The sequence below is a fragment of the Volvox carteri genome (assembly GCF_000143455.1).
Source record: "Volvox carteri f. nagariensis unplaced genomic scaffold VOLCAscaffold_61, whole genome shotgun sequence".
Lineage (NCBI taxonomy): Eukaryota > Viridiplantae > Chlorophyta > Chlorophyceae > Chlamydomonadales > Volvocaceae > Volvox > Volvox carteri.
Window position 1 is genome coordinate 592,376 of NW_003307604.1, and position 17,136 is coordinate 609,511.

The 17,136-nt window shown below is 55.1% G+C and overlaps 1 protein-coding gene across 1 annotated transcript; it reads right to left on the bottom strand.

Annotated features, from left to right (window-relative positions):
- Positions 1-8,284: 8,284 nt before the first annotated feature.
- Positions 8,285-8,458, bottom strand: VOLCADRAFT_49112 (uncharacterized protein; the record flags this gene model as incomplete). Its single annotated transcript, XM_002956490.1, has 1 exon — positions 8,285-8,458. A coding segment is annotated over one exon (174 nt), but the record flags the coding sequence as incomplete, so codon positions are not given.
- Between the last annotated feature and the right edge of the window lie 8,678 nt (positions 8,459-17,136).

A 17,136-nucleotide genomic window follows, 5' to 3' on the forward strand; every position in this document is an offset into this window, starting at 1 on the left:
TCCTCACCAAAACCTAAAACCGCAACGGATCAGGAAAGGCCATTTCATGCACATCGTCTTGCAACATCCAGTTATACGTATCACATGTCACGACACGGTTTAATAAAGTATCATGTACTACGCAAAAAATGTCTGTATGCCGTACACCGCACCTCAGCCGTTCTGGTTTTGACGGCTTCCAAAACGTTGGCTAGTACTTGTACATCATGTTAAGGATAGCTTTAGGAAGTTTCTGAGTAAGACCCATACTGTAACAAGGGCAAGATGTATCTCCGACAGGATATTGGCGCAGGACTGAACAGAGTCCTACTCTTACACATTTAGGAACAGCCGGGAAAGCCTCAAGAAATCGATTTGTTTATTAATCGATTTATATATCAGTCAAATCCTTTCTGATTTGACTTATATGGGCCACAAGCGATCTGGTAAAAGATCTTGAAAGTCACGGTGTTACTCGCCATAATGGTAGCTGGGCACCTTATGTGCAGGGGATCTTAGATTCAGCCGGTAACTACAAGAATAATTTTTCCCAAGGCGAGTCTTGCCGTATATGTTTAAAAATGCCAAAAGAGGACAGAGAAGCAGCGCCATTGAACCACAAGCAATGGCCCGCGGTTCGCAGCCCGTCCTAAACCTATTGATTCTGCGGACTAGCACGCGTAGGTATGGCAACTATCTCCGAACATCAGCCCCATTGCTTCGTCTCGGCCAGGTACTCAAACAGCGCCGGTGCGTTTTCCGCAGTGATGCCCGGCACCTTACGGAACATGTCGTAGACACTGCGCACTCCGTCAGCGCCTTTCAACTGAGCCAACAAATCGCATTGGGACAGGACGAGGAATGACATGTTATAATTAGAATCTCAAAAGGATTTCGAGTTAGAATACAGCTTGGCAAATAGCATCATGGCGTAGCGGAACGCAGGCCGTTGCATTCCGGTCCCCAGCATAATTGGTTACATCGGCACGCTGACGCAGATTGTTGATACGCACATAGCCCTCCGTCCAAAACGAACAAGCTCATCACTGGCCCAGGCGCTGCCCAGCTCCTGACACACCTTCAGTTGCAGAATGCCAGGCCACCCGTCGCTGCCAATGTCGGAACCGATATCAGAAGCCAGGAGGCACATGGGGAAGCGAGCCAAAGCATCGCCCCCGCTGAACTTCTTGTACCTAAGTTTACATGCGGAGGAGGGAAAGAGCGCAAATAGGGACCGGCCGAGGAATGACGCCCTGTGAAACGTGTTGCACGCGCGGCGAATGAAGTTTGGCAAGCTGAAGGAACTTGGACCTTGCAGCTTGCATGGATTCTTCCCACCTCACGTGTCATATAACACTATTGCCCTCGCTTCAACGATGCTCCTTTCTGGCTCACCCCAACCCAGCCCAGGCCCGAGGCATCCCGCGCCTGTCCTGCCCCACCTCTTCCTGCTCTTCTTGCTGTTCTCCAAGGTTGTACGAAGGTAGGCGTCCACTTCGTTGGGGGTCAGCAGCGGCGGCCGCCCGTCAGGAGTGGGCAGCGCAGCGGCCAGCAGCAGTCGGAGCACCTCTTCGTGCGTCTGTGGATGACCGTGTGAAGAGGTCGCGGTCGTGTGGAAGGAGGATGAGGGGTTGGTAGGAATGGATGTGATGCACAAGCACACTCCCCTTTTCGAACTCCTTTCCTCGCGCTGCTTTTCTACCTGCGCATGCGAGTCCACGGTATAGGCAGACCCCAACACCCTGCATACATGCCAAACCACCCCAAACTTGTAACTAGCTTACCCCCCGTCTTGCTTCGTTGGAAAGGAGGGACGCAAGAGGGTCGCTAACCTGCGTATGTGAATCCACTGCAGTGACAAGCAGATTGTCCACCGCCACCAGCCACAGCCTACTACCAGGGCCGAGACGGCGAGCCTTGACCAGCTCTGCCAGCCGTGTTGCCAAAGTGGCGGCGAAGTCGGCAGCCTCCACCGCTAGGCAGGCGAGGACCAGCACACGGGCTAGAAGCGACAGAACCTGCACGACAATAAGACGGGAGACAGGGGAGAAGCAGACGCCAAGACGGGCGGAAGGTATGCCTTGCTGTTGGTAGATTGGTGGCAGCGATCAGGAAGTGATGAGAAAGCACTGTATCCAGACAGATTCCTGGTGCAGAATGCGGCAGCGGAAACAGGAAAACATCTAACGAATGCAGGCACTTAGGTAAATGTATCGTTCCAATCCCAGCTGAAACGTAAGCTCGGCCGGAATGCTGTTTCCTTCACCACCGATAGCGGACGAAGCCTGCGTGGTCCTGGAGGGATGTGTGAATGCTGGGAAGAATCCCTTTCGTCAACGGATGACAGACAAGGCCGCATGCAGTGCTCGCAGCTCAAATCAAACGGCGCGCTTCAGGTGCTGGCCATGCAACACCTGTAGCCTCTTCAGCTCACTTTCCTTTCCTCTCCTTCCTCTCCCCCTTCGGCACCAATGCATTTTGCGCACGAGGTCTCCGCATACAGACACAGCCCACCTTGGTCGCCGCGAGGAAGTCCCCTCGGGCCAGCCTCTCCAGGGCAAACGTCTGTGGACAGATGGCGAGGAAGGGGCCAGACAAGGGCGATAGCCAGGGTGCCATGATAGGACGATATCCAAGGAAGGCGAGCTGAGCTGAGCGCTGAGCTGAGCTGAGCTGAGCTGAGCTGAGCTGAGCCCCCCAAAAAACATGACGTAAATCGATGTACCCTGTCCCTAGCAGGGCTTCGCTTCCCAGAAGGGTAAGCTACGCGCTCGTGTCACACTCGTGTCGCGACAGCCACTGGCCAGCAGCCTACCTGTAACAGCCTCCGGCCGACCTCATTGCTGCGGAGTGCTTGATAGATCCTGGGGGAAAACGTATGCCATGGCGATCAGGAAGGGACACGTAAATGGAAAACGCCGAAAAAAGGGGGAAATTAACGGATGAACGTCATGACTGACACAGGACATTAAACTATCATGTATCATACTTGTTTGAAGAATGGATGGGGTTGCGAGCTGTGCCACGGAAAGGGATGCGCCGGGGGGAAACTTGTCGAAGCTGGAAATCACCGCACGGGGCAAGGCGAAGAGAGACACGCAACGTGCACGGTGCATTAAGGTATTCTCGCGCCCTTTCTATCCGCTAACACGCCTTCAAGCCCCGGGCCTGCAACCCACTTTGTCTTCGTGGCTTGATCAGGAAACTCCACCTCGACATCGTCGACAATGGCGTTGGCGTCGGGGCCCACCTGCGTGGTTGCGGCGCCGTCAGCGGCGGCAGAACCGCCACCGCCGCCGGCTCCCGCCGCAGCTCCTCCTCCGCCCGCTGCCGTACCGGCGCCCGCCACCGCCGCCGCTGCCGCCGCCACCGTCGCCATGTAGTGATCCAGCTGGACGGCCGCCATGATGGGCAGCAGGTCGTGGAGTACCGTACGGTCGGGATCCGGATACCTTCAATTGACGCAAAACGGTTACAATAACGGTAAACAAGGTTAAGATCTTTTGGCAACCAGAGTCATGCCGCAGACCGCATTCGCTGCATTCGCCGACGGCATCAGGCAAAAATGGAAGTCGTTAATGCTACCATTCGCACCTGTAAGACCTGTCCCGCATCATCGTACGACATTCCACCGCCAGCTGCATGAGTTGCAGTACAAGGACCAGGTCCGGCACATCTCGTGGCAGCCGTTCTGCTGCAACCACTTCGGACTGCGGGGCAGGGACAGCGCGGGATGCCTCCAAAATAATGAAATCGGCTCATACATATGCAAAGATGCAACATGACGTATCTCGCGCAAGGAGCAACAGGGGTCTCATGCTTCTCATGCCAGGCCAGCGCACCTGTAGCAATGCCAGCGCCTGGGCCGCCAGCAGGTGCAGAGCGGACGGATCTCTCAGCACTAGCCCGGCGTCCCCCAGCACACGTAGAGGCTCCACAACGCCCCCCGCGCCGCCGCCATGCCCGCCCGCGCCCGCACTCTCCGCCTCATCGCGTATGTCCCTGAGGGCGCGCAGAGATACGGGAATAAGGCTATGCCGCCGCCTCAATGCAAACAGCATGGAATACTAAAAAAACGATGGCAACTAAAATTATACCAGTCCGCAGGGTTTTCCTACTTCACTGAACCGCTAGCAAGTAGCAACGGATACACCATCGGACAGACCTGGAAAATCGACCTGAGGCCCCTGGCAGCGCTCCACCGGCACCACGGCGGCGCTTGCCGCCACCGGAGCCCTGGCCGTCCGCCTCCTCGGCTGCCTGATATGACGAAACCAGTGCACCGCATGCGGGTAGGGGAAAAAAACAAACGCAAGAATCAAAGGATCAATCCGCCGACGGCTTGATCAGCAGGAAGATGTGTATTGTGTACGGATTTGTTGAGGGTTGAACCTGAGGGTGAGAAAGACGAGCCAGGGAGGGATTCCCACAACACATAAGAGCGGCACCACGGGTCCCCCGTTACGGCATCACGGGCTAAAACGCCGTTCCTGTATGCAATCCACCCATCCACACACCTCAACTATCTCAGCAAAGAAGCTGCCCAGCTTCTCCAGGTGCTTGTCGCTGAGGCCACCGTTGCGAATGCCCGCGTCCAGCGTCCACGCCAGCTCGTGGCACCTGTCGCATATGGCGGCACCGCAGGGGGCTAGTCAAGATACACGACAATGTTTTGCTGCCCTGTTAACGAGCATGTACATCATAAGCGGCTGCCGCCAACCTGCTGCTGCTCTGAAGTCCACCACTAGCGTCATTACGTGCCTAGTATAAAATATGAAGGGGGTTACTGCCGACGATGACGTAAACAGATAGCAGAAACACACACAGCGAGTTGAAGTAATATCCCCGAGAGAGATTTGGAGAAGCGATTGTTTTCGTAGGTGACATCTCTTGGGTGGTTGGCATACGCCTCGTCCTCATCATCCTCATCTTCATATGGTGCCGCCACACTCAGCTGCGCACCTGTCCCTGGCCGCCACGGGGTTATTGTCGTCATGGAGGGCCATCAGGAGCTGCGCACGCAGCGCCGCATAGGAGCACTCACGAACTCCCACGTACAAGCCCTCGGCGTCACGGAACTTAACAGTGCATAGCTCCACAATCTGGAAGTGGTTGGTTGCACGGAAAGCGTAGTTTCGAAAATAAATATCTCACGAAGATAAATATCAGACACGTTCTTGTGCCTTCATCCAGTGACTTCTACAATGCCATGACGCCAATGTTGGCCATGCTTCTCTCCGACCATGCCACTCACCTGGTTGTAGATCTTGGGGCTGTTTCCCACCATGCCCTTGAGCGCCTGCGTGATCCGGGAGCCCTTACGCAGGATCTTGCGGGTGATGCCCACCGGCGCACCGCCGGGGCCGCCAGGGCCACCGCCAGGACCCCCCAGCAGGTGCGACCCCGCCACTCCCGCAGCCGCCGCTGCCGCCGCGGCGCCAGCACCGCCGCGGTACCTGACTCCGCCGGCGCCGCGGCCGCCGCCGCCGCCGCGACTGCCGGAACCCACACCCGCTAGGGAGTCCGGGTCAGCGGTAGAGCCCGCGGGGCCGGAGGACGGAGTGGCGGCGGTGAGCGTGACGGCAAGGCGCTGTGCCGCCGCCAGTACGGCAGGCAGGAACTCGTCCGCCGCCAAAGCGCGCATGTACGTGGCGGTTTCATACTTGTAGGCGCCTACCAGCGGCAGTGCATCGTTTTGCAGCAAGTTCTTGTCGTATTCCCAGACCTGCCATAAGGACCAGGATTGACGGGAAGGTCAAGGCGGCCATGGCATCCAGACTATGTCAAAGAGTATACACTAGACAACGTGCAGGTGGACACGCGAGCCCTCCCTGGCCGGGCAATGGCACCTTGGCAATCCTGACAAGCAGCCGTAGAGAAGACCTCGAATATGGACGCAACAGCCATTGCATCCGCCACACGGATCCCTTGCTGGAGCTCATGAAGGGCACACCCGCCCAGCTATCCAGCCAATCGCATGACCAGGGCGGTATCGGTCCTATCGGCCTCTCTGCCACCTCCTTACCCTTCTTCCTCAGCTTCCACCACCACCACCACCACCACCTCCGCCTCTAACCCTCCCAAACCTTCCTGGCGATAAAGCTCACCGCCTCTCCCAGGAACCAGCCAGGACCGCCCTTAGGTCCACCCATAATCCGCCAAGATCCCCATCCCACTCCTCACAAACCCAATCCCACATATTCTGCCACGACCGACCTGTCGCTGCACCCCCGGCGGCAGGATCTTGAACACCTCGGTGTCCGCTGCCAGTTGCTTCAGGTGCTGTGCGGGGACCCTCTCCAGGCGCTCCATGACCGCCAAGGGGACCTGAGGTGCAGATTGGTTGAAGGGACCCGCAGGCCCTCAGGCGCGCACGTCAGGAGGATTCTGCCTCAATAGGCAACTCAAATCCCTCCCGCACAGCGGTTCTGCACGATTCTGCCGCGCATTCCTTCGGCCCACTGCGCCACTTTTCACATGACCCAAAATCTACATCCCCGCCAGGCAGCCATTTCGTCTTTTGCATGTACCCACCCTGGGGCTGTCGAGTGGCCGACCCTCGAAGTAACAGCAGCTTCCCGCCAAATGTCGCTCCCTAGCCAGTTTTATGCCATATGCATTTTGCATGTAATTAACATGATACGTGCAAGTGAATATCAATATGCACGACGACCGCCAAACTCCTGCCAAACTCCTGCCTTGCTATCTGGCCTTGCTATCTGCGGAGCTCGTTTGCCGCGTCGACGAGCCAAACAACTTTTGCCTGCACAGCCTCAGCTCCAGAACCCAGTCCTTCCCACTCACCTCGCGCATGTCCGCCATGCCCAGGTAGGTGAAGGACGCCGCCAGCAGTCGCTCCAAACGAGCCTTATCGGCGCGGCTGTCCAGAGCCGCTACACGGGCTAGAAGACGCTCCTTGGCGCGCTGGAGGACTGCACGGTGGGCCTGGGATGGCACCGGAGGAGATAGAAGCAAGGAACCGGCGGATCAGGTATCACCTCAAATTCGAAGATGCAGGAAAATGAGAGGACGCATTGGAAAACCCACCTGGCCCCGACTAGGACTAGGACTAAGTAGGCGAGGGACAGGGAAAAGGAGAGTGAGAGTGGAACAAGATGAGAACCCTACATACGCAGCCCATGGTGGGAGAGGCCGAACAGGGTAGAATGGCGGTAGTCGGGCCTGGACAAGGGCAAGGTGATTTGGGTCACGATTGGCCTGCCGGAAATGGGAAACTGCGTGGCGTGTGGGTTCCGCTGCACCTCACTAACCGCCCGCGGCCAGGTACATACGTGTTGGACATGCGGGGGCATGGCCAGACATTGAATGGACCATCACATTGCCCCCTCTTGGGTTTCACCAGCTCGCCGAGTGGTCCACCCAGCTCACTCACAAGGCACAACACACCAAACCAGCCAGCCAACTCAGCCTCACCTCTGACCGCGTGACGTCCATAATCTCAAGCATGCCCAATAGACATCGTACAAGCGGGTACGGCATGAGGCAGGCCTGAAGCATGGCCAACGCGCATTCATTTGGACACAGCCAAAGACGTTTGTGCTACTGCTATGGCGTTGTCACTTTATTTGAGCGCTGCATGCCGCAAGCGCAGGGGAACACCACAATGCATGCTCCATAATGTAAGGCCAATCCATGCAATGTCACAATGCGATGGCCCTTGAGCCTCAACATACTACGACACAATGGGAGCGCTGCATCATTTTCCCAAAAACTCGGCCATATAGACGGCCTGGCAGTGGTCCATGCCTGTCAAGGGCCCTCCCTTGTGATGCATCATTAATGCCCACCCCGCACCTCCTGCACTTGAGCAATACCCTGGGGACCTGCCGCAGCCAGCATGTCGTGGACCATGTCCTTGCCCTCGCCACCGATGGGGGGCCCGCGGCAGGCCCCCGGAGAGTCATCGGTACCGGGACCGCCGCGAGTTGGCGAAGTCGCCATTGCGCTAGTGCTGGATGCTGGATGGTGTCGCTGCTAAAACACTGAACCTGCAACCTCCGTCGAGATGCCGGGGTGAGGTGGCTAATCGCCTGTACGCCACGAAGGTAGTTGTGCTGAGACTTAACGCACGCGTAAACCGCTGAAGTTAGCCTGCTCTTCCAGGGCAGGTGGTTGGAGTCCCCAAACTGGGCCCTCGCGACACGGAAGAGCCGTATACGCGCTCTCCCTCCCGACCGCCGCGGTGGCAGCCCTGTTAATGTCGTGGGCGCAGTCCCTGGGCTACACCCGGTGCAACTGCGCCCGCGCTCCCACGTTCAAGACGTTCCACAGCAGCTTGGTATTCAGCCGCTTCGCGCCGGAGTTCGCGCACCACGGTTGCGAGTGCTTCCGGGTTGACTCCGGCGTCCAGGAGTTCTAGCAGAATGGCAAGAGTATCCTTGTCAAGCCCGGTATCCAGTAGCTGCGAGAGTTCCAGCGCAGCCTGGAACGCCTTTGGGGGTAATGTGGTACTGTCCTGCTTGCTGCCGCCTGACTTATAGCTGGTTCTGCCTGCTTCCATGACCCCCGGCTGAGCGGTGACCGGTGACTTCCAGGGCAGAGCTCAGGCCGAATGCCAACCGCTTAGGATGGCGCGTATTTGAACGATGCTCTACTTTCTGGGCCGTAGATCATGGAAAGTGTGGCTGCATGCAAAGGAAAGAATAATATCACTGCGATTGAAAGTAATGGTTTTTTGCATGTGCATCTGAGCTTGTTTTGTCACATTGTGTTACAAGCTCGCGAGGGCTCGTAAGGCCCAGACGAGCCAGGAGGCTCATGGACCGCGACTTCTTGCGTAGTCAAAAAGAAGGATGAAACACCAAAGGAAAGGAAAAAATCAAAAAAGGAGTTTATGAAGAGAAAACAGGAACAAGATAAGCGACCTCAGGCTTACTGCTCGGCTATCAGCGTGCGTCGCCTCGTCCTTCTACTGCATTATTATTGCCACAGACCCTACACCAGCGTCGTTGGGTCGTCTAACCTCCAAAGACCACGCCCTAAGCGAAACCGCAGCACTGATGATTTTTCAGGGTTGTAGCAAGTCGTGTGTTTCGGCGTTCCCATCCTATGGGTATGCCGGCACATCTTAACCCCTGGTTTCGGTTTTACGACACAAATTCCCGGGGTGTAGTAATAAGACGTGGATTCTACCAGTCATCGCTCCTTTAAAATGAACCGGACTCGACGAAATGAAATTGACCTTCCCCTCTCCATCTAGGTCCGGGTGCAGCGCCGGGAAGCGCCCCTAAGCATCTGACACCCCTTAGGATCATGGCACACCAGTTGGTGGCAGTACATTCAGAACGCAGTGCAAGACATATCTCGCGTAAAACATTGTGAAACGCAGTCCCCTTCGCAAGTGTAATCCTGTTCCAAAAACGATTCTCCTTTCATCAGGGAGGGAACAACCCTGGTATAGCCGACGGGTGTGAGTGCCACGCTCCTTGCTCAGAGACCGCTCAACGGCACAGCCGAGACTTGTTTTCCCGCTCGCTGTAACGAGGCGGCTCTTCTGATGTTGTGCATATCAGCACGCTCCAACCGATGACCTGCTGAGAGTCGCGGTCGGCAATACAGTTGCTGCAACTACAGTACTGTAGTTACACTAGTGTAGTGGGCCGGCTTCAATTTGCCACTCAGCGTACACTGGTTAGAGTAAGATATGTGCCGTTTCACCCCACAAGCGATTGGCTCAAAGTCCTTTCTTGGTAGGATACCTTCCGGCTCATGTGTGAAGCCTTCCTGGAGCGGTCCAACCGACTTTTCCATGATCGCGTTATTCCCCATGTCACGCCATATGACGTGCTAACAGACATAAGAAATGCGGATGGATCACAGCCAAACGACTAACGACAGATGAACGACAACCTAACATCCTCAAATTACAACGGAAAGCGCCTCATACGCTACCCAAAGTCTCAAATAAATCAACACGCGGTTCACCTTACTACTTTCGGTTGGCTTGGCCACCTGCGGATAGCGGCTAACTCGGTCGTGGCACATGATTTGTGCGCTCCAGATGTTTTGGCGTGACACCCACCACCCCACAACCAAAATTCCAGGAAGTAGTTTGCTGTTTAAGGTAACTTCTGTGGGGCGAGATGACCTAATTTGGAAACAGGCTACTCAGCGGTTGGCGGTTGCGGCGGCTAATTCAGCTGCTGGTGATGCTGCGGGAGGAGGAGGCGGGTGTACGGCGGCGGTGGCGGCATGTAAGTGGGTTCACCTCACAATAGCTCTCACCCATGCTCGTTATTCCTTCTCTGTCTGTCTGTCTGTCGCTCTCCCTTTCCTTCCCCGACCCTGGGGAGGGTGGGAAACACATTTGAATCACATTCCGTGCATGTCCCCTCTGCCGCTGTGGGGTTGCCAATGTGAACTCCGTACCCCCGATGTCGCGACTCATTCCGCCATCATTTTCCAAATTCGCCTTGTGAGAGACCTATCAGAAAGTCAGATGTAAACAGAGACGTTAAAAAGCCGGGGTCAGATCGGAAGCGCAGCTGTGTGACGGTGGTTCATGGCGATATACGCCGGGACGTAAGCAGGCCGCACGAAGGGAGCAGCGGAACATTGTACGACATGTACGAAGGCAGCGAAGGAAAGGGGACATGCAGATGTGAAAACGAGGTCCGAATTACGAACACAAACTCCCCGGGCATATGTTACATACATCGCAGGGCACGGCCCCGCTTTCTTAAGAGGTGTGCCTTAGGCACATTAATATCTACCTCCTCTTTCCTGAACTGCACCGATTCCGAGAAAACCAAGTACGGCAGTTCCCTAGTGTACATCCTCTGAGGCATCACAAGCTTGACGAAAAAGGTAAATGTAGGTGGTAAGAAACCAGGTTCGAACCAGTTTGCTTATCTCCGACCTGCCTACCGGAAACGATAGACGACCAAAATGAAACGGCAATATTGCATTTCCAACGAAATTGTGCGATTTACACTGTAGAGAAAGAGAGAAGCATGAGGGGGCTTCGGTGTCGTATTATATCAAACATGATAGAAAAGGAAGCCGATCATAAAGAAGCCTTCCACCGCCGCTGCCATCGTACCACGTCCGGTTTAGCACTGCCGTACCGCCGTACAGGGTAAGGAACGGCGGGGTGAAATGTACAAACAGGAGATGACATCTGAGAGGTTGCACACGCACGGAAAGTCATCCTCCCCTCAGATATTCCTCTCCAAAACGACATCAACGTCATCATCAACTACTTCCTAAAGCACACGGGTAGGGATGATCACACTGTTGGGTCTTGTCAACAGTGCAATGTAAGAAACCTAAGAACGTGTTTCCTCCGAGACGGACAGACAGACGGACGGACAGCACGTCTTTCAACACATACAGACTCAACGCGATCACCTCAACGACCACGAACACCAACGACATAACGGGCTACCAACCGAGCAGCCGATATTAATATATTGCATGGCCAGCGGTGGGCTGTACAGCCACCTCATCACCAGTGTTAGGACCAGCAATCCAAGATACCAACTGAACAGGTAGGAACCACCCCTCCTCAGCCCTCACCCATCAACCCAAACCCTTCTCATCAGTACCCATCACCACATCTTGGTTGGCAACCTATCCAAACGGCAACACATGAAGTCCAAACCTGCCGTACGGCCGCCGTACATTTAGACCCGAATGGTTGAACCACAGCCACCAGAGGAATTCATAAGAACCGTATGGGCATTTAGCGGGCGGCTGCGCAGCAAAATGCTCTCAAAAACATATCCTACAGACACGAGCACGACTGCTCATTCTTCAAAATTCCCAACCAGCAAAACTGTATCAGGACGCTGTTGTCCAATTGCTGTTGTCCAATTGCACCGGCGAAAAGTAAAGCAGCCTTACAGAACGGCCTAGGGGGGGCTCCTTAGAAAACCCTTTTTGCGCGGCAGGCGGCAGGGCGATAACAATGGACAGGGACAGGTAAGGACGGGGCAGAACAACCGTGGAGCCAAAATTTCCCTGCCGTCACGGCCACCTCCGGCCCGGTCCCCTGGCCGTGTCCCTGCCCCAGCGCGTTGACCAAGCCGGGGACGACCACCCTGGCAGTGCGGACGTGCAGCTGCTCCACCTCCACATCAATGCGCTGCACGTGCACACGCCTGCAAGATGCCACAGCGATCATGAAAAGAGGTGTGCGTGAATATGAACAAACAAAAGCCCTAAAACCCGTGAAAGCAATAAAAAGACGGTGAAAAGAAGTGGGGAGATGTTTCTCAGTGTGGTAAGGATTATGATGTAGTGTTTCCCGGACATGTACGGATGTTGGTGTACGGGTGTTGGGGAAGCGTATTGATGGACCCACACACATGAACATACATACGGACAAACATACGAGTTCGCTACGAATATGGCCCACAGTGTTGTGCGGGAGACATTAGAAGAACCGGGTGTCATCCCCTTTGGTGTCCCCTTCGGTTATCCCCTTTCGTTAAGTACAATCTTACACTCACGGAGCTTCGCTCCTGTTTTGATATATAGTAACAGAATTATTACGAAAATCAACCAGTCGCTGGACAAACATACGAGTTCATAAAGGCCCACAGTGTTGTGCAGGAGACACTTCTTGGAGTGTTGCACTCGACCTGATCAGGGCCCACTGTAACAATCGCAGTCAACTTAACGAGGGGCTGTGTAACCAACGGACCGGAATGCAACGCTGGCCTCTACACCAACGGACTCAACCGTGGAATCACGGACGGTCCTAGTGAAGCCAGAGGTCCACATGGGATATACAAACCTGACGCTCTACACCACCATTACATTCGCAACAGTACCACTACTGGACATTGCTGCACAAGTAACCTGAACCGAAAGGTTGGAAGGCACAGGTTGTTGAAGTGCTGCCTAGACTACTGGTACGGACAGCCCTAGCTAGCAGGAAGGTCCAGACGCCCTCTAGTCGGCAGCAGAATTCATCGACAAGAGGCACAACAACACCGCATACTAGCGGAACATCTCGCCAAAGCTGGGGGACAGATACGCTACACCAAGCAAGAGGCCGTCAGCCTAGGGTTTCAGGGGCACTTTTCGGAAAGACCTACAGCCCTTGCCGGTCAAACGCGAGTGAGCTGTCTGCTGCTGTCTGCACGATCACACTGTAATCCTAAACAATACGTAATAACTCGGCCCCAAAACGAAAAAGAGATGGACCATGTGCGAGCCTGGAAGACAAGGGAGAGCAAGTCAAACACCAAACCGGTGGCGGGCAGTGCAAAGGCAACGGTAAACCCATGACTTCTCCACTCCTGCCCCCTTAATACACGCCTTGGGTCCAGCTGAGGCGTATTATTATTATAAATTATTATTATTAAATATTAATATTATTATCATTATTATTATTATATTATATTCATAAAAAGCGGCGGGCAGAGAACCACCCAACGCCCCACCTCAAGCCGGCTGCCCATGACATGAACCACTGCATGTACAGCTTACAGCCCACAGAACCACGTGTGCCTCAGCGCATCCTTGGCGGTCAGGCTGCGCCTCTCCAGCTGTTGCCGAAGGTCCAGAGCCGCACTGCTTAATGGAAACGCCAAGTGGTTCATTAGCTGATCCACAACCATGTCCAGGTCTGAGTATGGTGTGTAGGTGCCATCGCATTCCAGGGTGGTCCTGCGCCAGTACCTCAGGGGGTAGGGTGGATCGCTGCACTTGCAGCCGACCTTGCCCACGTGCTCCAGGTCAATGAGAAGCCATTTGCGTGGTATCGGCAGGAAAATGAGGTTGGCCCAACGCACGTCCCGGTGCACAAAGCCTGCACGTGCACACACACATGTATGCCTTCTCAGATGCACCAGCGACAATCAAGCACCTGGCAACAAATGCATGTGGCGCAGCAGCAAGCCAAACACCCTGGCATTAGACATATGCCGGTTATAGCAGGGACCTTGCCTTCAGCGTGCAATGCCTCTAGGCCGGTCAGGACGTCATGCACCGCGCGCTTGAGATCCTCCTCGGAATGCGGAGGCCCCGTGCAGGGCACACCGACCGGGGCCAGGTGAACGATGTATTCATCATTCTCCAGGCGCGGTGCAGCCATATTGTAAGCCAGCTGGATAATCTTGCCGTCATGCCGCTTCATCTTTTGATACACGTCCTGCAGCAGCTCGAAGCTTGTATACTCCGAATGCCACGTGGAGAAGTTCATGATACTCTTCCGAACGAAGCCTGCACATACACACCGCAGCCCAAAATTTACAGTTAGCAAGCGTACTTAACGCAGACAGATTGCTGTGCAGAGGTGCCTGGCATATCAGCAAAACCGTATCAGGCTCTTGATAGCAATACAGCACCACGCTTCAACTGCAAGGCAATCCATGCGAATCCTTGCAGCGGCACACCAACCGGTTCATCAAGGTACATAGTAAACATGAAGAAGCATGCTCACACCTGCCTGCAGCTCAACGCGTGAATGCACCGACTAAAAGCAAGCTCGCGGTCATAGTGGAACACTAACCAGTGAGGTAGGCGATGGAGCTCTGTACGTTGCCGCGCCCATCCTTGAAGCGCCGGGCGCGGCCAACAGCAAATGGAAGTTGTGGAATGCTTGCCGCGTAGCCAGCCAGCAGCCTGTAGACATTGAACGTGGCTCGCACTGCCTGCAACCGCCCAGCAGGTTGCGAGAGCTCGTAGATGCTGCTGATGGGCTCGGGCGTAATCCAGTCGTTTCTGCAAAATGCAAAGCTGAGTCAACAACCATGCAAAGTGGGAGGTGGTGGGTGCATACCAAACAGCAGTGCCCAGCCTACTACAGAACAGCAAAGCGGGCAAATGACAGGGCACCCTGACGAGACATGAGGACATCGAAAGGGCTTACCTTCTTTTGATACAGAAGAACTTGCCATCCAGGTTCACGCCAACCAGAGTAAATAGGAAAGGGGGAGGGATGCAAGAGGAATGGGTGAAAAGGGAAAAGAATCCAAACAGGCGTCGGCAGAGCATGCAGCATGATTAGGCAGAGGTCTACAAGCAAACAGGGCCCACGACAACCAGCTGCACCAGGAGAGTGCTAGTGTCAGGCGAGGTGCGACACACACGCCAACCAAATATTCACAACCTACCTGCAGCGATGTGCCGGCTGCTACGAAGGCCAGCATGCAGGGGGCGGGGCAGCCTGGCAGGAGATGTGTGGCCCACGGGTCCGGCATCTTGTGCCCCAGCTCGCAAATTGCTACGGACAATTCCCTCGAGTACGTCTCCTCACCCTTTAACAAGAGGGCATTGTCGACCCAGCAAAGGAAGTCTGGCCTGCGTTTTGCGACTATGGTGCAAAATAGAGCATAAGCGTTGCAGGATGGCAGGATAATTTATAACCAGCGACCAACACAACACACAGCCGCAATGGAGCTAAGCAGCACAGGTGGATGTAGGTATGCATGCTCAGGACCGGAAAAGGAGAGCTGCCCAGGAGATAAGAGGGGCGTGTAAGGTGGATATAGGTGAGAGCAGAAAGGACAACTGACTGGTTCATGATATGAACGCTGCTAGGGGCGCCCAAAGTCACACCTGTCGTTCCAACGCATTCCTTCACATTCCTGGTCATCTCAAGAACAGGCCAATTCAAGCACTCCGCGATGAACTTGAGCGGCCTCTGAACCACTGTATAGGTGGAGAACGCCGTGTACGGCTCGTTGTACGACCCGTACAACTCCATGTTCCAGGGCGCAACGACCTCCGCAAGGAACCGGCGCAGGTGTGTTGCCTTGGCCGCCTGCAGAGTACCAGCCACAGTGTTGTGATGTGCAGCTTCATCGCCACTGGGACATGGCGATGCATATTCAACGGCTCCAGCTCTAGCCGCCGGTGTGGACCTCAACTGCGTGTCCAACTGCCTTACGTGCAGTAATAAAAAATGCCGCCGGACTGACCGACAACCACATACCCGTGGGTCATCTCTCTTCGACACCACCAGGTCCTTCAGACCTGGATGCAAGCGAAGCAACCGCTCAGCGGCCCTTGTCGACATCGGCAGGCGGAGCCCCTCCCCAAGGTCCCCCTCGAGGCACTGCTGCAGGTTCTGGCCTGTCAGCAAGGCCTCGGCAGGGAATGGAGCCAGGCACTTTTTCAGGTACTCGGCCGTCGTGTCAGCACCTGCAAATATCAATATGCGCAATAGCACGGACCAGGAACAGATTATTAGCCAACAGCCAAGCCGAGGGGTATCAGCACATTGTATGTGACCGAGGTGCGTCACCCTGATTGGTGGCGAGCCACTGACTGTGGATCAGATGAGCACCGGGTTAAAAGAGCACCGGGTTAAAAGAGTGGCTCTCAACTCAAAACGGGTTGCTGAGCTGGAATTGCGGAGATTTAAGGGCCAAGAGAGTTTTATTAAACTGATTAATTCTTGTCCTCATACCCATCTAGGAGGGAACTTGCCTTGGTAGAAAATTAGGGAAATCGTTTAGGCATAGAATGGAAGAGCGTACGAAATTAGTACGGCGTACCGTGCACCTTCACTGAATTTCTGTGACTAGGCAATCAGCGAGACACCGAGGGGTGCGGGAGGAGTTGGTGTGTGTGTGGGGGGAACGGAGGGTGGAAACGGAGGGGTGGGGTGTGGGAGGGGAGGGGTGTGGGAGGAGTTTGGGGGAAAGGAGGGGTGGAAGGCGGGGGAGGCATGGGGGAAGGAGGGAGGGGAAGGAGGGGGGAAAAGACGAACTACGAACGAGTGAAGCTGATGCCAAGGAAAGACTGATGCGCCAGAAGTAAGGAAGGCATAACTAAACAGTCGGCGCTTGTCAAGAAGAAGTCCTCGCGATGATGTACTCAAGGGCGATAGCGGAAAAACTTCCTACCCAGCCGCCAAGACTAAAATAAAGTGCGGAAAGAGAGCAGGAAGACCACCCATAATATTGTAAAGGTAGGTGTTAAGGCGGCGAAGAGCAGAAAACTGATGTAAGTTGAGAAAGAGGCTAGGACGTCAGCTGGCGGAAAAATTGTCCGCCAGCCTGGACAGAACTGGCTGATTAAGGTGATGATAAGCTGCTGCTGACATGCAAGTGCTCCTCCCAACCTCCCAACACGCCCCTGACCCGACCGACCCAACCACCGTAGCCCGGCTATAACCGACCGACGCAACGCGATTCACCGACAAAGCTCGAACCACCTCGGACTCACCTGGCCAGGCAG